The sequence below is a fragment of the Vanessa cardui genome, chromosome 7 (genome assembly GCF_905220365.1).
Source record: "Vanessa cardui chromosome 7, ilVanCard2.1, whole genome shotgun sequence".
NCBI lineage: Eukaryota > Metazoa > Arthropoda > Insecta > Lepidoptera > Nymphalidae > Vanessa > Vanessa cardui.
This window is the reverse complement of record NC_061129.1, coordinates 2,294,031-2,316,525: the sequence shown is the minus strand read 5'-3', so window position 1 is coordinate 2,316,525 and position 22,495 is coordinate 2,294,031. Positions and strand designations below refer to the sequence as shown.

Below are 22,495 nucleotides of genomic sequence, written 5' to 3'. Positions count from 1 at the left end.
AACACATGATAAACAGATTTCGTGCTATTTTATTTATTTAAAATATTTATAATCATAACTTGTACAACAGCCGCCAGTAAGCTTAAATATACAGATTTTAAATACATAACACTTCATCACTTCTGTACAAGTAAAATACAGAGTTGAGTGTACACAGAAGTCCTAAGCAACCAGCAAAAAAAGATCCACAAGTTTTGGAGAAACATGATAGAAATGTTACCATACTACAGATCTTTTCGATTTAATATCGTTTCATCATAATTATAGGATGATTTAATTTTTTGTTTTAAATTAAGCCGAAATATCGAATACAAAAAGGAAGCAACATGGCGACTTATTGATTTCTATTACATTTAGTTTTCAATTTGCGTATTGCTATATATTTTTATACACTCAAACAATTTTATTTTTAGTATGAAATATTATTAATAGTAATATAAACGTATCCATTATAATTATGAAATTAACAACCAAAAGTGATGGCTATAAATATTATTACCTACTCTATTGAAAGTTGCGCCTCCACAAAAGAATTAATCATTTCATTGTCAACAAAAGTGTTAGTGTCAAAACATTATACAAGACCTTTATTTGTGTTGACAACTTATAAATGTCATAATGAGTAGTTTGACTTTTTGTTACAAACATAAACAACGCTTCAACTCTTTCAGTGGAAACGCACCATAATTGCTATCAAATGAGAATCTAATAGTAAATCACTATGCCTTTGATTTATTAATAAATAATAATATAAAATAAAACAATTATGCAATTTTAATTTTATACGAGTGTTTGCAGCTATATGCTTCTAAAGTTATAATTATTAATTCTATAATATTTATTTTATTTGCAAATACTGCTATGTGTAACTGTCAGACGAATTTATAACGCACTAATGTTCTAAGTATCAAATTTGAAATTGAAACTTATTGAGTAATTATATAAAAAAAATAAGATTTAATTTATTATCAATTTAAGCATATAATGATTTCGCTTCATGAGGATGTTACGTGGCTAATTAAATAGTGCTGATAAGAAATATTGTTCTAGATAAAATCATATCACAGAATATGGATGTTATAAAAATTAAACATCTACATATAATTGAACTGTTTTTTGACTAGTTCATAAAAGAAAGAATAATCTAAATGAGCAAAAAATAATATGCAGTTTACACTATTTCGATATTTAGTGACGCGATTATCGATATTACAGTCCTGAATATGGCAAACATAAACAATTACATTTTTTTAAAACGATAATTAGACATGTCACTGAAACAAACGATCATTTGTAAATAATCAAAATTATTTAAAAAAATACCTCCGTCGACATGAGTAGCTGTATATATTTAAATCAATATTAAATTTAAGTTAACAATAATGAAATGAGGTTTTGTGTTGATATTTGTCTATTAGGTTTTATTTGATACTCTGTAAAAAAAAATGGACGCATTTTCAAATTGTACTTATGGTTTTCTTAAAAGCTTGCCATAAACAGTATTTAAAGTCTTATAACGATACGATAGATGACCATGTTTAGTATTACATACTTTGTAACTGAAACATAATATTACTTATTATAAAGGAAATAAAGCACACATTAGCGTTACTTTTTTCCATATTAACAGTGAGACAGAGAGAAAATAGTCTATTATAATAAATAATTTTCGAGTCTCGACAACCGTTGTATTTAAGGAATAACTTACATTGAATAAATAGAATAATCTAAGTTGCTACTAAAGCACTATTTAAGCCATATTTATTCTAGACACATTAACACATATTATTTGAAATGTTATAATATAGTTTTTATCCATTTCATTAAAAATTGTAGAAAATATAAACGAATGCAAGATAATACTGAAAATAGAAACGCCCCTAATTTTTTTTATATCATATAACTGTCCAATAAACTCATCATTATTATTTAAATGTATGTTGAAAGTTAATATTCCAAAACTATAAATTAAACTTGTTTTGTGATCGGTACTTTATATATATATATTTATTTTTATTTTATGTGTTTATCTGTATTTTACTTTATGTTTATATTTTGTTAAATTTCTAATGAAATGGACGATATGCACTTTAGCCACCTAACATTAAGTCCTCTTTATAAAAATATACTTTTCTTATAAGGAATTTTAACCTCCCTGCCCAATCCTTACGTTTATACAATCCAATGATTACATATATATTATTTTTAATTATTAATGATAATTTTTACTCTCTTTTCACAAAGATTATGTAACTTAAAAGCTGCCCTCCAAATTATCTAATGTCATAAATATGTAAAACACATTGTGCTTTCAACTAAGCTTTTAACCAAAGAATTATTCTATATTAAATTAAATTACACAATGTTTCATTAACGTGTAAGTTAATACTTAAAAAGGAATTATTGGAAACTAAAAAGCCACGCCTTATACAAACACATACATACTCTAATTTTGCTTGTTTTTCCTTTTAATATATCGAAATTTAAGTACTATTGTATTATTTAAGTGTTAGTTTTAGACATAGTACTTAAGTATAAATTCGAATGTTAATAGTGACCTTCGATGCTTAAATAAAATGACCAGTTACAAAAGAGAGCATTGGGCAAGAAAAGTAAATGAAACTCCAAAATGTTATTCGATAATTTTACTATAATAATAAGCACCAAACCACGTTTGGAATGTTCTGTATTGCACCAAATGTGAACATACTCCAATATTAAAAAAAAAAAAAACAAATTACAGGCTTCATATAAATAATATTACAAAAACCTCACGAGTCGATTACACTGAGTTTGTTGATTTATTTTAAACAAATAAATTTCATTACAAAAATACACAGAAAGGTCACTATTACAATTCAATGATAGAGCTCGTTCCACTCAAATGCAACAGAAATAATTCATAAGCTAATTTTTTTTTTCAGTCACATTAAATATAAACGTATCTACTATGTTCGGAATAAGTACCTATAGATTCTTTTGTTATATCGCTTATGAAGTTGTGTTGCACGCAAGTGTACGGAACCCAGCGCTGTGTTAAATGAGTGTTAAAACATTTTGAAAATGAATCATGAGAAAAATAACAAATACACACTAATCTGCGATTTACCTGCTACACAAGATATGCATGTATATTCGTTTTAAATAAAAAAATGCGGATATATATAAACTCTTTTCCCAAAGTTGTGAAGGAATTTTGACTGACTATAATTAGATCATGTAAGGTAGAAAATTTGAATTATTTAGACGTTTGTTCTATTGAGTCAGCAGGTAAAATCACTTAGTATGCAATAACAATTGAACTTCAAAATCTGATACGGCAAATTGAATCCAAACATTATGTAAATATGAGCGATATTCCATTGCAGAATAATGAAGTTACCTGTCATCATTGCCACTAATTACTGATGATTTGTACAAATATCGACTTTATTGTGCATAACATACTCTCCTATGACTTCCAGTCTTCATAGAAGATCACAATTTGATATGAGTTCTTTATATAGAATCGAAACATCATTTATATAAATATTTCATTTTTCAAATAATTGCATGATATTTGATTCTATATAAAACGCTCGATAATCTCAAAACGATTGCTGACATTTACCAACTTATGACAATAACAAACCGCTGCGGTTACTAACGGAGATCTGTTCCGACAATACACGCAGACGATTAACTTTATTCATATCAAAGTTCAAACATAAGCTAAATAAATACTTAATATCATAGATCAAATTACATGTAAAAAATTACTGAATAGGAAATTATTACAACTTTCGTTTCATTCACTGTAGCATATGGAAATGTATTATAAAACGTTTCTATTCGTTGTTGAGGCATTTTTACCTTCCAGGGGCTGCCTGTGTTGCCAGTGAAGCGACCACAGATTAAATAGTAAACTGAAAATGGGATGAAGTGATAAGCAATAATTTGCTGTCATTTTTTTTTGCATACCGTGATAAAGCTTTACTTAGTCTTTTTTTGTTTTTACGCCTGAAAGATAATAAAATTAAACTACGACATTCCTACAAGTTTCTTTGCTCCGAGTTTTTCCTTTGCGCGTATAAAAATGCCTCGTAAACGTTACCTTAACATACAATACATTATACCTTTATAAAGTACATCACACTGCCGTTAGCCTTACCGTAAACATTTGACAATGCTGGAATATCTATAAAAAAACGTCGGTCCCGTCGAACCGACCGATCGCGATCCCCCTGCCGGGCGTGACGTCACGAAGGGGACAATCTCGAGGGTTCCGCGAACCGAAAGCGAAGTATCACTCGGAATAAATAATACGGGGTCCGTCGCCGCCGGCCGGCGCGCACAAGCGTGTATGATAAGAGGGTATGCCGCGCTGCGCAAGCGTCGGGGACGCCCGCTAAACTACTGTGCCTGGAATGACAGATTATTTATTATTATAAAAAGAATATTTCAGATTTTTGGATTATATTATTTATTACTAGCCAATTAAGGTAGATTTGAGCTGCTTGAATATATCCAAATGGTTTTTGAAAACTGTTTTTTTCTGAGTTTAAGAAATGGTTTTTATTTTTCATATTGCCATTGACTACAGAAGAGATCGACTACTCACTCAAAACAAAAATAAGTCAAATTTTGGGCTCCCAGTGGAGACCAGGAGGTAAAGGTAGTGACAAATCTTAATGAATGTCTCCCCTAGGAACAACTTGAAATTTCCATAAATAAGGCTAATTATCATTTCAAATTCCTTTTTGTATTACGTTGTAGGGGGGGGGGATAACTTGAATTTCTCATGTTATCTCACCAAATGAGTCAAGTCGTCGCGGTGGTAGGGGGGGGGGATAACTTGAATTTCTCAAGTTATCTCACCAAATGAGTCAAGTCGTCGCGGTGGTAGGGGGGGGGGGGGGATAACTTGAATTTCTCATGTTATCTCACCTCTGATTGAGTCAAGTCGTCGGCGTGAGTAAGCACAAAATTCCTTTTTGTATTACGTTGAAGGGGGGGGGGGGATAACTTGAATTTCTCAAGTTATCTCACCAAATGAGTCAAGTCGTCGCGGTGGTAGGGGGGGGGGATAACTTGAATTTCTCATGCTATCTCTCCTTGGATTGAGTGAAGTTATCGCGGTGAGTAAGCACAGGGTACGCACCTGCGCGCTAGCAGTCTGAGGAGTTGAGGTCGAGCGGCGGCGGCGCGCGCTTGGTGCGCGTGAGGCGGTCGAGCTCGGCGGCCGCGTCGGAGCGCGCGGCGGCGGCGGCCGGCGACGCGTCCGCGGCGCGCGCGCCCGGCGAGCCCGTCTTCTTGTACAGCAGCGAGTTGAAGAAGTTCGCCAGCACGCCCTCGTTGCCCGGCGTGCCGGGGCCCATGCCGATCTTCGCGCCGTCCAGCTGCGTCGCAACCATTACGTCACACTTTGTTGCGGAGAACTTTGCATTCGTCATTAGAAAAGTAAAAAAAAAAGTAACAGCCTGTAAATTTCCCACTGCTGAGATAAGGCCTCCTCTTCCATTAAGGAGAGGGTTTTTGGAACATATTCCACCACGCTGTTCCAATGCGGGTTGGTGGAATTCACATGTGGCAGAATTTCGATGAAATTAGACACATGCAGGTTTCCTCACGATGTTTTCCTTCACCGCCGAGCACGAGATGAATTATAAACACAATTAAGCACATATATATATATATAGTGGTGCTTGCCTGGGTTTGAACCCGCAATCATCGGTTAAGATGTACGCGTTCTAACCACTGAGCCATCTCAGCTCATTTGTCATTAGAGAGGATTATTATTTATTGCTACGATAATCACCATCGATGACTAGTGACACTAGCTCATGCAATAATAGGCTATTTGACAATCCGAAAAATAAATTGCGAATTATTGTAATCACTGTATATTATGAGTTTAAAAATTTACTAACGAAAATTGAAAATAATACTTAATTTAATCAAAAATCAATAAATAAAAATGCATTTTTTCAAAGGTTTGTCACGTGACACAAAACGCTCCTGATTGGCCGGGCCTATGATGAAGTCACTTTCTTGTAAACCTTGCTTTTCTACTATATGTACCACAAATTGAAATACAGCAAAGTGACGTCACCGACCCCTTTGCAGCGCCATATTGCCCAAGCAGCGTTTTCGCGCGTATTTAAATATGGAATTTTTAATACGATATTTTTCGGCAAATGCAAATGTACTAGAAATAAAAAACACAACTTTTTCCTTTATTTTTCAATAGGATTCCTTAACCTCTACTAAATAATATAAAATGAAAAAAAAATTTTAAAAACTAGTCAAATAGCCTATTGTCTAAGACGAAATAGAACACAAGTAATCGTGTATCAGTGAATCGATGGAACTTATTTAGTAAAATGAGAGCGAATACAAAATGGCGCGTAGTGGGTACCTGCGCGGTGGTGCGCTGCGCGGCGCGGAGCGGCGAGTCGGCGCGCGGCGCGGGCGCTCCGGCCTGCAGCGCGGCCAGCTGGCGCTGCAGGAACGCCTGCTCGTCCTCCGCAGACACCTCCGCCTCGCGGTGCCCGCCGCTCTGGAACCCCAGCGTCACAGTATTAACCATTAAATATATTATGATTGGACATTCTCATTGAATTATTTTAGGCGTCAACCGCAGCGTGACAGTATTAACCATTAAATATATTATGATTGGACATTCTCATGGATTTTTTTAAGCGTTGAAGCAGATTAGTTGGACAGTATTAACCATTAAATATGTTATGACTGGACATTCTCATTGAATTTTTTTAAGCGTTGAAGCAGATTAGTTGGACAGTATTAACCATTAAATATGTTATGATTCGACATTTTCATTGAATTATTTTTAGGCGTCAACCGTAGCGTGACAGTATTAACCATTAAATATATTATGATTCGACATTTTCATTGAATTATTTTTAGGCGTCAACCGCAGCGTGACGGTATTAACCATTAAATATGTTATGATTGGACATTTTCATTGAATTATTTTTAGGCGTCAACCGCAGCGTGACAGTATTAACCATTAAACATGTTATGACTGGACATTTTATTTGTTTATTTATAGTTTTCGAAACACCATCGGCATATTCACAAAACATTAAGAAAAAGCAAGAAATAAATTCATGATACACCACTACAGGTGTTTACATTTTACATTTCAAATTATAAAACATTACACTCCTACATTAATAAATCTTTAAAATATAAACAAAAATATGCAAGAATTATAAAGGAATAAAAAAAAAACAATTAATAAATCACTCAAAATTAAAAACAAATAAAAGTAAAAAATAAAAAATCTTAATACTAATTGAGCAAAAAGACTAATTTTTTCTTAAAACTATTGCTGTTATGGCTAAATATATCAATCTCATGAGAAGTGATATTATTTTAATTGAATTATTTTTAAGCGTCAGCAGGTTCGATCCTGACTCCTTGAGCTATGTCGTCCACGGCCCTAACGCAATTCCTTAAGTAAAGTAAAAGTAAAGTAAAGTAACAGCCTGTAAATTTCCCAATGCTGAGATAAGGCCTCCTCTTCCATTAAGGAGAGTGATTGGAACGTATTCCACCACGCTGTTCCAATGCGGGTTGGTGGAATGCACATGTGACAGAATTTCGATGAAATTAGACACATGCAGTTTTCCTCACGATGTTTTCCTTCACCGCCGAGCACGAGATGAATTATAAACACAATTAAGCACGTATATATAGTGGTGCTTGCCTGGGTTTGAACCCGCAATCATCGGTTAAGATGCACGCGTTCTAACCACTGGGCCATCTCAGCTTAAATATATTATGATTGGACATTCTCATTGAATTATTTTTAGGCGTCAATTGCAAGTTCGATCATAACTCTTTGAGCTATGTCGTCGGTCCTAACGCAAGCTTAATTGAAAGGGTAAATAAGAATTTCAGTAATTCCTTAAAATGTGACATTATTACTGTAATAAAAATAGTATGATTTTGTTTTTTTGTTAACATTAAAACAAAATAAATTAATTTTTTTTTTTTTTTGCACTGGTCACTCACTATTCAAAGGAGAATGCAGCAATACTGACTGCTGCTATGTGGTGGTACAAAATAATATAGTAATAAGTGTGTAAAATGTCGTTGTGATTATAACTCACCTTCCTCGTGGCCGGTTGCACGATAACATCTCTGTAGTAGTCGTCCGGCTTGCATGTTTGCATATTTTCATACAATATACTAATTTTTTTCATACTATCCCACCCAGCAGGTCTGAAACAAATAAATACTAATTACTGATCATACTTAGGTACATCATACACTAGCTAAAATGTATTTTATGGAGACTGATCTTTGTTTTTTTATTTGTAACTCTACTTTAGGGTCAATAAACAAAAGTAATGTCTAAAGATATCTATTCCATCTTTATTACAAATCTATTTATTAATCCATTGGAGATATAAGTGGCTAATTTGGTAAATTTTGCCATATAAAGGGAAAAAGTTCCTTCCAACATCACAGGCATCATTAAAATTCCTTATATCGCCTGACCTTGATTATTTAAATGACCCTAGGAACTAAGATGTTATACCCCTCGTGTCTATAATTACACTATCTTACAGTACTCCAAGCCGAAACAACAGTACGAAGTATCGCTTTGTAGCGGTAGTATGTGATGAGTGAGCTACTACCCGGACAGCTTGCCTAAAGCCCTACCGCCAAGTAGGTATTTTATTGTTATGTGAAATATTAATCTTCTTTATTACATATATATTTTTAATATTTATGTGTTTATTATTATAAAAAATAAGAATGTACTTCATTCTTACAATTAAAATAAAGTTAATAAACTTCATAATGACACACAAAGTATTGTTGATCGTTCATATAAATAATTTGATACCACCAATGCCAAATATTTGTCATGTACATTTACTTGGTAGTAGGGCTTTGTGCAAGCCCACCTGGGTAGGTACCACCCACTTATCAGATATTCTACCGCTACACATCAGTACGCAGTATTGTTGTGTTCCGTTGTTATTGAAGGGTGAGTGAGCCAGTGTAACTACAGGCACAAGGGACATAACATCTTAGTTCCCAAGGTTGGTGGCACATTGACGATGTAAGGAATAGTTAATATTTCTTACAGCGTCATTGTCTATGGGTGATGGTGACCATTTACCATTAGGTGGCCCATATGCTCGTCCGCCAACCTATTCCATTAAAAAAAAGTTTTTTTTATGTTTGGGCCACCTGATGGTAAGTGGTCATTACCACCCGTAGACAATTGCGCCGTAAGAAACATGAAGCATTATTTACATAACCTTGGAAACTACGATGTTATGTCCCTTGTGCCTGTTACACTGGCTCAATCACCCCAGTAAGTGTTGTTGTTTCGCGGTAGTCAGTGGATTAACTCACATCAGGACGGCGTCCTTCTCGACGATGAGCGCTGGCGTCCGGAAGGGCAGGCCGTATATCCGGTGCGTGAGGTACTTGTACAACAGGTCGCAGTTCTTGTCCTCCTTCGCGCTCGTGTAGAACAGCGCCGCGCCGTAACGAAGGCAGAACCTTCGGATCCACTGCTGCATGAAGTCGAAGTGCTCGTCGCGGTAATCGTGCTCCTTCTCCAGAGTCGTCATGTAGTCAGTCTGCGGGGGTCAAACGTACGGTGTCATATGTACAGTTCAATAGGCTATTTGACTGGTATTTAAAATACATTTTATATTATTTTAGTACGAGTTAAGGAACTCAGTGACAGTTGTGTCTTTTATTTCTAGTACATATTTGCCGAAAAATATCATATTAAAAATTCCATATTTAAATAGCGCGCGAAAACGCTACTTGGACAATATGGCGCTGCAATGGGGTCGGTGACGTCACTTTGATGTATTTTAATCTGTGGTACATATATTAGAAAGGCAAAGTTGACAAGAAAGTGACTTCATCATAAGTCCGACCGATCAGGAGCGTTTTGTGTCACGTGACAAACGTTTGAAAAAATGCATTTTTATTTATAGATTTTTGAGTAAATTAAGTATTATTTACAACTTTCGTTAGTAAATAACCATTTCTAAACTCATAATATACACTGATTACAATAATTCACGATTTATTTTTCGCATTGTCAAATAGCCTATTCAATTTAAGAGCATCTTTACTCGCTTCCCGTTTAACAACAACAGCCTATAAATTTCCCATTGCAGGGCTAAAGCTTCCTCTGCCTTTGAGGCAGAGCCGGATTTAAAGGTCTGGAGGCCCCCGGGCCACAAAGCAGTGGCCCTAGACAAACAGAAGCGTGAACAACCTAATAATTATATTATCATGAATTAATTACTTTTTTTTCTTTCAATCAGTAAGCTATGATTTATTCACTTGTATCGGTAACTTTTAAAATATTAAATAATAACATTATTATATTTATATTTTTTAACTTGCTGAAAACTGTGGCCCCCACTAATGTGGAGGCCCCAGGGCAGTTGCCCCGGTTGCCCTCCCCTAAATACGGCCCTGCTTTGAGGAGATGGTTTGGAACATATTCCAACAAGCTATTCCAATCACGATATTTTCCGTCACCTCCGAACGCTAGATGAATTATAAACACAGTGGTGCTTGCCTGGGTTTGAACTCGCAAGCATCTTTTGAATTATCCTTGACAGATAACTCAATAACTCACCTCGAGCTTTGGGTTCCGATATAAAACCTGCCATTAGTGACTAGAGCTACGAGCAGTGGCGTAGCTATCGTAGGGCCAGGTGGTGCAGTGCACCAGGGCCCTGGAGTTCAGGGGGCTCTCTAAACTAAACCTTAAGATTCTGAAGCTAGAAAAACACGACCCTGCGCTCAAGATTTCTTATTTGGTATCTATAATTATTAAAGGGTAATTATATTAGTTAAAAAGAGATGCGGGTTAGGGCCTGATTCTTTTTCTATTCACCAGGGCCCTTCCTCACCTAGCTACACCACTGGCTACGAGGGTTTTTTTTTTTTTTTTACTTAAAATACAACATCCACAGGCTCGCAGATGCCCGTGCCTTTTTTTACATTTTATATTCAATTTCATTTTGGCGTTTTATATTTATACTAAACATCAGCAGATCTTCGCTGGAAATCATTTTTGTCGTCTTCTTGGGAGACGTGGCCCACGCTGATTTTTTTTTTTTTAATTTATTATTAAATAATATATACTAATGTATAATAAATAATATATAAACTATAATAAATAATATATAGCAGTATATGTGATCGGATTACTACAATCCAGCGGGTCCTGGTCCGCGTTTGATCAGAGGGAGTACGGCCTCGGCGACTCTGATGTCGCGTTTATGTATTATGTAGATGTCTTTAGGCTGTGCTCTAGGATGGTCCTTTCTGAAGCAGGCTGCGAGGGTTAGTGTTCGTATCGTATAGGTTATATACCTTAGTGGCGACAACGACGATGTCCAGTCCGAGGTTGGTGGTTAACACGGCCTCCGGCAGCGGGTTGTCTTCATCGTCACTCTCCAGCTCGTCGGAGAGGTTGCGCGACGAACGTTTCATGGGCGACGAGGCGGTCGGTTCGAGTTCGTCGCCCGGTTCCGTATACCTCTGCCACTTTTGAACCTGTTGCTTTTTACTTTGTAAACTTTGTTCTGAAATCATACATACATATTGTATTTATTAGGTTAAGTTTTTTGACCACGGTATTATATTAAGGATCTTATGGAACTAGAATGCATATGTACCATAATAAAGCAACACAGGCATTCATTTCTGGGATTCAATAATATTAACAAGTATATTAGTACGAACAATATTATGTATTCGATGAAAACCCGGCTTTGCTCGGTTAAAATAAATAAAACTAAACAATTACAGTTTATCCATTACTTTTCATATAACATATACATTTTTCCTAAGCGTTGATCTATGTATATAATTTATTGTGCATATGGTATTTTAGTCTACCGTACCAAACGAAATTATTATTGCAACACACTTTCTGGAAAGGAATATATGAAGATCTTGAGAAACTGAGAAACCGCTACGTAAACAGAATGCAACTTAATCAGATTTTGTTCGCATAAGGTATAAAGATTAGTGCACAAAAATAATAAGGTGCAAAGTTTAGATGGGACTTGCATTCATATAACTTTATATAAAATCAATATGTGCGTCTCTGTGTAGACTCGTCGGCGTCCGATTGAGGTAAGATTATCCGGTGCAATAGAACAGAGAAATTCGATTTCCGACCAGAGAAAAGTTATTTACGTTCGTGTCAAATTCCCAAATTCTTATACTAATATATTATAAATGCTAAAGTAACCCATCTGTTTGTTTGTTACTTTTTTATGGCTAAACCACTAATTGTAATATGATGATATTTGGTTTGAATCAAGCTTGCATACTAAGAGACATTAGCATACAGCATAACCACGGGCGACAACTAATATTACATATACATGTAACCGGAAATTATGTTGATATCTTTGTTCTCTCTTAAAGCATAATTTTATTTTAGTCAGTAGCTTATTTTATCATGTGGTAAGACGAGGTTTTTTTATGGTATAGGTTGGCGAACGAGCATATGGTCCACCTGATGGAATGTGGTCAACATCACTCATAGACAGTGATGCTGTAAGAAATATTAACTATTCCTTACATAGTCAATGTGCCACCAACCTTGGGAAATAAGATGTTATGTCCCTTGTGCCTGTAGTTACACTGGCTAACTCAACCTTCAAATCGGAACACAACAATACTGAGTACTGTTATTTGGCGGTAGAATAACTGATGAGTGGGTGGTACCTACACAGACGGGCTTGCACAAAGTAAAATTGATTTGTCATTATTACTTTCATCAATGCTACTCTGCCGTGTCAGAATATTTCCATCCTAACGTGAATCAAACTCACAAAGGACATATTCTACTCATCTACTCCTGCCTCACCATCAACCCCAATAACACAAGGGAGGACTCGTATCTATATAATAAGGAAATAGAAGGCGATCGTTTAATTCCCGAGGTGTTTTATTTCGCAACACAATCATAATTTTTTAACATAAAATAAAAATTCCTTGGAGACTTTTTGAAGAAGTTTTTGATTCTTTTGAAAAGCGATTTAAATATTCGCATATCTATTTCTTTGAACTTACTCTTATCTAAAGTTTTGGTATTGACTGCGTTATTTTAGTTACACGGCTTTAACATAACATGCATTACGATACTCCATAAATAAAATTATGCAACGAATATATAATGTGATCTTTGATAATAATATGTGATCTAACAACACCAATCATACGATTTCAAAACTTAACGACGCATGTGAAAATATCGAATGGAAAAATCCATACTGCACGGTAAGCCCCGCCTCTCATAAATCCGCCTCCGCAAAAACACTAATGTTTTTGTATTAATATTATAAGCATGAAAGCTCTGTTTGTGTATCTGTTTGTTATGCTATCACGGCTAATCCACTGAACCGAATTCGATGAAATACTCCTTGAAGTTCCCAGAGGAAGGACTTAGGCTAACTTACAGAGAGGCTTTTCTGCAGGGCTCATTAATTTCAGGAGGCTTTTCTCAGGGCTATTTCCATCTACTCATCAGATTTTCTACCGCCAAACAGCAGTTTTGTTATATTCCGGTTTGAAAGGCGAGTGATTTTTTTGTAAGTACAGAGATATAACGTCTTTATTACCAATGTGGGAGGCTCATTGGCGATGTAAGGACTATTCCTTAACTATTACAGTGATATTGTCTATTGGCAGTGACTACTGACAATAAGGTGGTTCAATTGTTCGACCGCCTACTGATATCATAATAAACTACCTAAAGACTAGATAAATATTTAAAAAAAGAACTATCTCGTTGTAACGGAACCAATTGTTCGTCTAGATCTAGTTGCCGAGGACGTAACCCGAGACGATTATCTGGGGCAGTTTGTAAGATATTCAAAAACGCTCGACATGGTGGAGCATTTGGTAATGAAATTTTATATATGTACATAATTTTATTTATCAAGACGATATCCGACGACATTAGACAGATCGCCGGTAGAAGCTGGATGAGGGACGCAGAGAACCGAGCAACGTGGCGCGCTCTGGGGGAGGCCTATGTTCAGCAGTGGACAGCAGTGAGCTGATGATTTGATTTGATGATTTAATTATCAAGTGCCTAAATATTCAATACTCTGATTCAAACAGACTTGGATTGAATTCATATGAAGCAGAACTTTTTCTGAGAGGGGTAGTTGATACACAGTATATCTTTCTAAACCAGCCAAGCGTAGCGAAGCGATGTTCCAGTATAATTTACTAAAGGATATAATTATTTCTTATTTCAGTTACATTGTTTTAGCCAATTACATAAATTTACATAATAAATAATACACCTATTATAATATATACTTGTTTACTCATTACGAATAGATTAACAACTTTTGACATGACAATGTAAAGTGATTTATGTACAACATATAATTATTATAAAAAAAACGGCTCTCAGAAACTAGCTGTAAAGTATTCTGAGAAGATTTAAAACAAAATTATGATAACGCGAACTGAAATTGGCACACTTTACAATTTTTAGAGTTAGGTGTAAGAATTTTTACAGTCTACTGCACTTTCACGAATAAAATTATACGAATAGAATCGCGTGGTGTCATTTTGTGGCGCATATAGAAATTACTTATCTATACATTTGAAATAAATAAGCTTTATGTGATTCAAATCTTTACAAATTGATCTAAATCTAGACAAATCTTCGAAAATCAATTTTTATCAAAGCGATTGTTGATTGAAGATTTATTTTTGACATTTTGTATTGAATAATTTATCTCATCTCTTGGGCTAATTTTTATTTAAAAAGTCATTCCTAGATTTTGGTAGGCTTATTAAAATTTAATGACGCTTGCTTATTGAATCTGATTCACTGGACCATCTCGCCGTTAACACAAAGCCATTTAAAATATATATCTGAGATTACCATAGATATTATCAAATTTTTCAACAACCCAAAAGAATGAATACATACTTTAAAAAGAAAACAAGTATTTCGCAATTTCAGCGTGTTTTAGGGGTTGCTATGGTCAATAAGTTGAATTATATAATCGAATTATCTTTAGAAGAAACCTCACAATTGAGGCTTCTTAACTTAACACAAAATTCAGATCGTTAAGTAACATATTGGAATAATTATATAATAATATTGGAGTGTCTATGTGTAAAATTAAAACAATCGCAATTGTTTGTCTGTCTGTTTGCTCCGGCTAATCTCTAGATCGGTTGGATCGATTTTTTTTGGGACTTTCACCGGCACATAGCTGATGTTATAAGAAGTTACTTAGACTACAAAAATATATACTTATATTCGAAACACTATCAGTTAATTACACAACGAAAATACTGAACAAAATTTGATAATATTAGTTATGAACAAGCTTGAACTCCAGGCATGACATATACTATTACTTATGTCTAACCCCTAAAACGAGAACGAAGAGCTAAGCCATTCTTGTGCCACTTAATTCAAAGTGTGAGGGAATAATATGTTATTGTATTCTATATGTCATCTAATCTCCTTTGAAAACGGCCGCCGAGTCCGATCAGAAAGACATTATCATCGCTGTCATCAGTAGTACTAGTAAAAAACTCGAAACTCGACGCAGATTACGAGAGCGAAATGTGAACATGTGGTATGGGATACTGACTCAAATAATTATAACATTTTAAAGAATACAAGTATTAGAATGATGAGACATTACACCGATTCTCAGTTGTCAACATTTATAATGAAATGTTCCAAACCTTCTCCCAAAAGCTAGAAAAGGCTTTAGCCCTGCAGTGGGAAATTTACAGGCTGCTGTTGATACGAAGTGATTTCTTACAGAATTGCAACACTGATATTCAAAATCACCCCGACGGTGTACGGATGGAATTCACTTGAAAATGAAGAGGAGAGAAACTAGCATGATGCTCACCCGATGGAAAGTTACCATCTCACATGGACATCTGCAACACCGGGGGGCTTGCTGTTGCGTTGTTGGCCTTTAAGATCACCACAGTTTAAGGTCACAAGGTACAGTTTGTACGCTTTTTCTTTAAGGTTCTTAGGTCGTATCGGTTCGGAAAAACCGCCGGCGAAAGCTGTTTTCACAGAATAGTTGTACAAGGCAGAAAATGTTTTAAAAATCGCGCTGTTGAGGATTTTTAGTTGATAAACAATATAAATTGGATACATTACTCTGGAGCACCATTACAATACCGATATACATCGCCTGTAATGGCCATCTAAGTGTTGTTATACAAATAGTAATACGTATCCATATCAAATACTAATGTTATCTTTGTTACCAGAATAGGCAAGAAACGGGACACGTCTATTCGCAGACATTATCAAAGCGCTTCGTCCCGGAACACTCAAATTACCTAGTCCCTGTAATTACACTGGCTCACTGCGACTTTGTACCGGAACAGAAATATTGTCATTCGACGGTAGCGTACATGATATATAAGAGTCGAGATGGGCCCGTGGTTAGAACGCGTGCATCTTAACCGATGATTGCGGGTTCAAACCCAGGCAAGCACCGCTGATTCATGTGCTTAATTTGCCCTTTTAATTCATATCGTGCTCAGCGGTGAAGGAAAACATCGTGAGGAATCCTGCATGTGACAAATTTCATAGAAATTCTGCCACATGTGTATTCCACCAACCCGCATTGGAACAGCTTGGTGGAATATGTTCCAAACCCTCTCCTCAAAGGGACAGGAGCCCAGCAATGGGAATTTACAGGCTGTTGTTGTATATGATAAGCCCTGAATACAGCATGTACAAAAAAAAAATACTAGACAAATATTTTACTCAATTCTATAGTGACATATACGACATTCGTTTAGATTTAGAGAGTTTACGACGGACATATAATGAAGCCATACAGATTAACCCTTATACAGGCAGTTCGCTATTAAACGATTAATCGATAGTTTGGGGGAACTCGTTAATGCTATTTTGTTTCAATTCTTGTTGAATTATCAAATTATTTTTATAGGTAATCTTAACCTCTTGTAAATAGTAGGTATTTAATAAATCTTGTACTATAAAAATAGGCCAGTAATATTTCAGATGTTTGTCAATTTAATACTTTCTGTGTGTCTCTAAAAATATTTATTCGGCGAAACAATTTCTAATCGAACCGAGCCTCTCTTTTATTTTACTTACCCTAACCTCCGAATTCTCAAAGAAGAGAGTACAGTATGTTGTCTTAAATTTTCGCTATTATTACATATTTAAATAAAACTAGTTATTACGGATTTGAATCGCGTATATTAATTATTTTTGACATCCCGACGTTTCGAGCACTTTACAGCGTTCGTGGTCACGGGTAGTCTACCCGTCTTCGTAAGATTTTTAGGGATACCGGGCGTTAAGTATCAAAAATCTAGAATGACCATTTGGAATTCGAGATTGCTTTATAGTAAATTTCATCAAATTCGATCCAATGGTTTAGATAAATAAAATTTCTCAAGGAAACGGTTCAAGAAAAGTTACCAATAAACGTTTCAGTAATAACGCCTACGAGAACCAGGCTGCAGTCGTAAACTTCATTCACAATAAGCTCGAATAGTATATATATTCTTTTATATTCGACGGAATGCAATAAAAACATCAATACTCATTCAATTTGATCTTCGTTCGCCTCGAATAAATTACGAATGCTATTGTTATTGTGGTGAAACTCATGCTATCTCATAAACGGCCTATGTATCACTTTTATACTTATAATTCATATAAATTATTATTATTCATCTTCGGAAACATTTTATACTAAAAACTGGCCGCGGCTTCGCTCGAATTTAAGATTTGACAAAAAAAAAGTAAGTATGTTTAATACATTCCTTTCCAGTCCATCCAGTTTTACAAGCTCACTTCGTACCAAATTTCATCAAAATCGCTTCAGTAATTTGGTTATGAAAGATCAATTGACAGATAGGCAGACAGACAGGGTTAATTTCGCATTTTTAATTTTAATACAACTACACTATCGTGCACAAGTTTGTGCAATAACTCATTCTAATAATTCGGCAAAAGGGCAAAGAGCCTTTAGGGAGAACGTTTCGCCGGAAAAGCCCTATAGTTTTCTCGCCCCGACCTCACGCTTTGAACTTACACTTAGCTATTATAATAACGAGGCACGTACATTGTATCAAAATAACATCGCGAGGACTACTACGAACGAGAATTTAAAATAACACCTGTATCAAGACAGGTGCTCGCTCATTCTTATCATCCCCTCTCTTTCTCGCATCCTTGTTACAAAATTTAATAATCAGTGATTTTCTAGTTCTTCACAGTATTAATAAAAATATAATTTTCTTACTTAAAACCATCTTAGAATCACAGACGACGTAAGTTTAAAATATGCAGTAGTTTTTTCTATATACTTCGTTGTTTAATTAAACTGGTAATATTCCTTTTTGTTTGTATATATTTTTTAATCTGTGGCTTGGCATATCAATACCGTTGCCAATAAATGTATCTAGTTCTCTTCTAATGTCTGACTCGGACAGACAATTAATTTTATTATATCAACAACGATAATTGTCTCGTGCCTCACCTTCATTCATAAATTATCAAAACAAAATTAAGAAACGCGGTCATAACATTTACAAGAGAAATAAAAGAACGACTTCGTATAGTAAAACCAGTTACATTTGATCATCGCATTGATTAAATATTACGCGACACTGACGTAACACGTGAGTCACGTCGGGAAATAAACACAACTTTGAACTTAAAATTCCTTACGTTATGTCAAAGCTTAGGCACTTGTTGTTTCAACACAAAGCATAGCTCAAATTAAAAAAAAATAGACTATTTTTTACAGTATTTTATATAACGTTTTGTGTCTATGATTATTATTATAGTTTTTAATTTGATTTGAAGACAATTATGGAAAATGCACTAATCATAATAAGTTATTACGCAGAACAGATCTCAACTAAAAAAAAAATTGACCCGACTTTTTTTTCTTCACAATGTATTTTATACATTTTAATAAAAAAAATATACTTTAATTATTACGGATTTTAATTTGATTTCAAACCAATTATGCGTAGTTTTTTTACGCAGAATTAAAACACGACCGGAATATTGGAATACATTTTTTTTTTCATAAAGTCATTGACCCAGATTTACAATTTATATATCATCTGTTGTAAATTCAATTTTTTTTTGTTATTTGCTTGCAACGAACTCCATAGTTACGCTAGCTTGTCTCATAAAAGTGCAACAACTAGAATCCAATTAGAATTCATTGTTGACTCTTGTCGGGTACAGATACACTATACAGGCAATGATAACACTGACATATTAATAGAATATGCATAAATGTAAGTGTATTCAAGTATTTTTCAACACAGTGACATTTATCTCACACATTTTGTTTCTACAACAAAAACTTATTGAATGACTTAATTATTATTTATTTGCTTTGTATGAGTCACCTATACTACCTAACCAATTTAGTTGAATTATTGTACATTTCGTTTTTCAATTTGCGTGATGTTCGGGTATAATACCTCGATTTATTTAGAAACTAGCGGCCCGCCCCGACTTCGCACGGGTACAATTCTGATACTAAATATACTACAGAATTTTTTTTTTTATGACATCATATTACAAACTTCTAAAATTATCAGTGTTTCTTTACTATACTGTCCATGTATACAACCTTCTTACCGAATCACTCTATCTATTAAAAAAAACCGCATCAAAATCCGTTGCGTCAAATATTTAAGCATACAAAGGGACACAGGGAAAGCGACTTTATAATATACAAAAAATATTATATTTAATATTGCAATTCTACTAAATTTTTTAACTGCTCTCATTAAATTAATGTTATTGAAAGTTTCTTCTAATTTTAAAAACAATATTTAAAAGAACTTCTTGCCAAATGTAAGAGCATCATTATTATAATAGACTACTATTTTTAACAAATGGTTTTGCAGTGTTTAAAGATACAATTATTTAATACAAAAGCAAATTTATACTAATCATATTAAATTTCAAACAACATACAATTTACGAATACAGAAAAGCTGAACCGTGTTACATAAAATGTTTGTTATTGCTTTGAAGAAAGCTTACTGTACCAACCCTAATTTATCCACCAAGTAGAATAGAGCTTTTATGTTGTTGATCTTACTTATTATGTGACATTGAGTAATGTAAATGACTTCATTGCATTCAATGAATAATAATATATGCATACAAATACAATACAAATTATCTTAAGACATTATTTGTAAGTATTTCTCTTTAGGAAAAGATTTAAATCTATTATAAATAAAAACTTATTTACAATAGACATATTCTAGGTTTAAATAATTGAATAACTTACCAGGTGTGAGATCCAATTTGTCTATATGATCACCGAGTACAGATGCCCAGCTTTGTAGTTGATCCAGGACACCCCATGGTGTTGTCATGGCCACTGTTAATAGGACCAGTGTGTGTGGGAATGTCTCCTCGTTCAAGGCGAATTTGAGGAGATTTTTATGTCCGGGATCCCCATCGAGTACCCATACACTGAGCCGTGTGTGGTCTGCAAGGAAATACTTTTACAATGGACAATACATTAGTTTAATCATTGAATATACTAACATAAAAAAAATGATAAAAATGTATATTTTATATTTCATATAAAATATAGTACTTTGACTTCTTTCACACCGCCTTATATGTATATGCATAATATATATTTATCAATAATAGTAAAATATAGAGAGAATTTGAAATTTTAAAATATATTTAGTGTAAATTAATAATTCAATTCTTTAAAACAAAAAAGTCTTTTTTCTTTACTACATTAAAAGGATTCTACATTTAATACAAAACATGTAGATTTAAGTTTGTATGCACAATTTTTAGTTTAAATTCTATTTCAAAAACCATTTTGACTGAAAAATATAACATCAACTACCAAAAGTCAGTGATTTATATTTCGGCCAGTATTTAATTAAGACTGTGATTTAGTTATCTATAAGTTGATCTGATCTACTTAGTTATCTATGAGATAATTATATGAAATATAAATAAAGATTCATTGATTTAATACCAAGTATTCAATATATATGGCTATAAAAAATTTAATTTTATTTAGTAAACATACTATATATATTGTGTACTACAGTATTTCCTATATATTTAGGCAATTTGATAGTGTGGCTCAATAAACGAGGGTGAAGATTATAAAAAATACTTAAAATATAGATTGTTTCTAAAAAGTGTTCTGTTAATGTTAAATGAACTGTGCTAAGAAATATTATATATAAAAATAAATGAAAAATAAAGATAATTATGAGTTTAATTTGATGTTTCTTTAAAATAATGACTGTTTTTATTAAATAGACTTAAATTAATTAGACATTACATATTTATAAATTAGCAATATATATAATTACATAATTAACTAAGGTTATTTAGCTTAAGAAAAATATATACTATAGACAGTTAAATTGATTATGACAAAAAAATCATGAAAAACAAAAAAAACTAGTAATATCGGGAATTCAACAAGAATGCTAATAAGATTTTACTTAATCCGATTGGTTGATTTTTTTTAATATTAAAGTTATAAACAAGAACTTTTATAAAAATGGAATTGAAAACATTTATTTATATATAAATTAAATTTATTCATAGAATAAAGTAACTATGACTCATTTATAAGTAAGAATCAATGTTATTATTACCATAACTTGTTATATATTACAGCTTTAATTAATTATTCATTCTATACTCAATGAGCCAAATATGAATGTTATCAAATAAATGAAGTTTGGTGCGGATCACACTCAGTGAAAGTAAATAATTAAACTAATATATATGTTTTTGCCGATATTACATTGGGTTTAGTGTCAGTTTAACTTACCGTCACGATATTCATCTCTAACATCTATGTAAGCATATTCGAGAGCTGATCCCTTCTTAGGATCCTCTACTCCTTGTAATTTAGCTATGAGTGTGGTTTTACCAGTCTCATTGTCGCCCAGAACTAGCACATTCTTGTTGGAGGGCAGCTTCGTGTTACCTTGGTTCTGAACTTCCTCTAATATAGCTGACCTGTAAACAGAATTCGTATGTGGCGAAATATTTCAGACATGGTCAAGTCTCTCGCATCGGCAAGTGAAATGAAGTTGCATTCTACTACTTTATCACAAACAAAGGCAAGACGTCGCAGCTAGGTCACATATTTCTCAGGTACGAGTCTTTGACATCACGTAGGTGTGACACATTGGATACCCTATATGGATGCTGTATGTAATCCGTAAATGAACAGTGAACAATTACCACAAGTTATCTTTCCCATCGCCGTTCTCTTTCTTTTTAGATTTAACCCCATTAGCCTGGCCGTTTGTCTCCATTCTTCAGAAATGATAGAAGATAACAACGGCACAAGAGGCTTTTCTTTCGTTTTCGTTTCGGCTGTTCATACGTCACTCTCACAGACAGAGCACAGACTGAGAAAACTCGTGTTCAATAATTGTTGTC

At 34.0% G+C, this 22,495-nt stretch overlaps 1 protein-coding gene across 1 annotated transcript; it reads right to left on the bottom strand.

The window, feature by feature from the left end:
• Positions 1-11: 11 nt before the first annotated feature.
• On the bottom strand, positions 12-22,468 carry LOC124530794 (cytoplasmic dynein 1 light intermediate chain 2). Its single transcript, XM_047105088.1, has 9 exons — positions 22,295-22,468; positions 21,876-22,066; positions 20,343-20,546; positions 11,377-11,588; positions 9,379-9,608; positions 8,118-8,229; positions 6,398-6,538; positions 5,141-5,378; positions 12-4,401 (listed from the first exon to the last, which is right to left on the bottom strand). The coding sequence occupies exons 1-8, from the start codon at positions 22,366-22,368 to the stop codon at positions 5,148-5,150; spliced, it is 1,395 nt and encodes a 464-aa protein (XP_046961044.1). The 5' UTR covers positions 22,369-22,468; the 3' UTR covers positions 12-4,401; positions 5,141-5,147.
• Positions 22,469-22,495: the final 27 nt, after the last annotated feature.

Coding starts and splice junctions, on each gene's coding strand:
- LOC124530794 (XM_047105088.1), bottom strand. CDS start 22,368: ATGGAGACAAACGGCCAGGCTAATGGGGTTAAATCTAAAAAGAAAGAG. Junction 11,589..20,342: donor CAAATTGGATCTCACACCTG/GTAAGTTATTCA, acceptor GTATGATTTCAG/AACAAAGTTTACAAAGTAAA. Junction 9,609..11,376: donor TCGTCGTTGTCGCCACTAAG/GTATATAACCTA, acceptor TGACCCCCGCAG/ACTGACTACATGACGACTCT.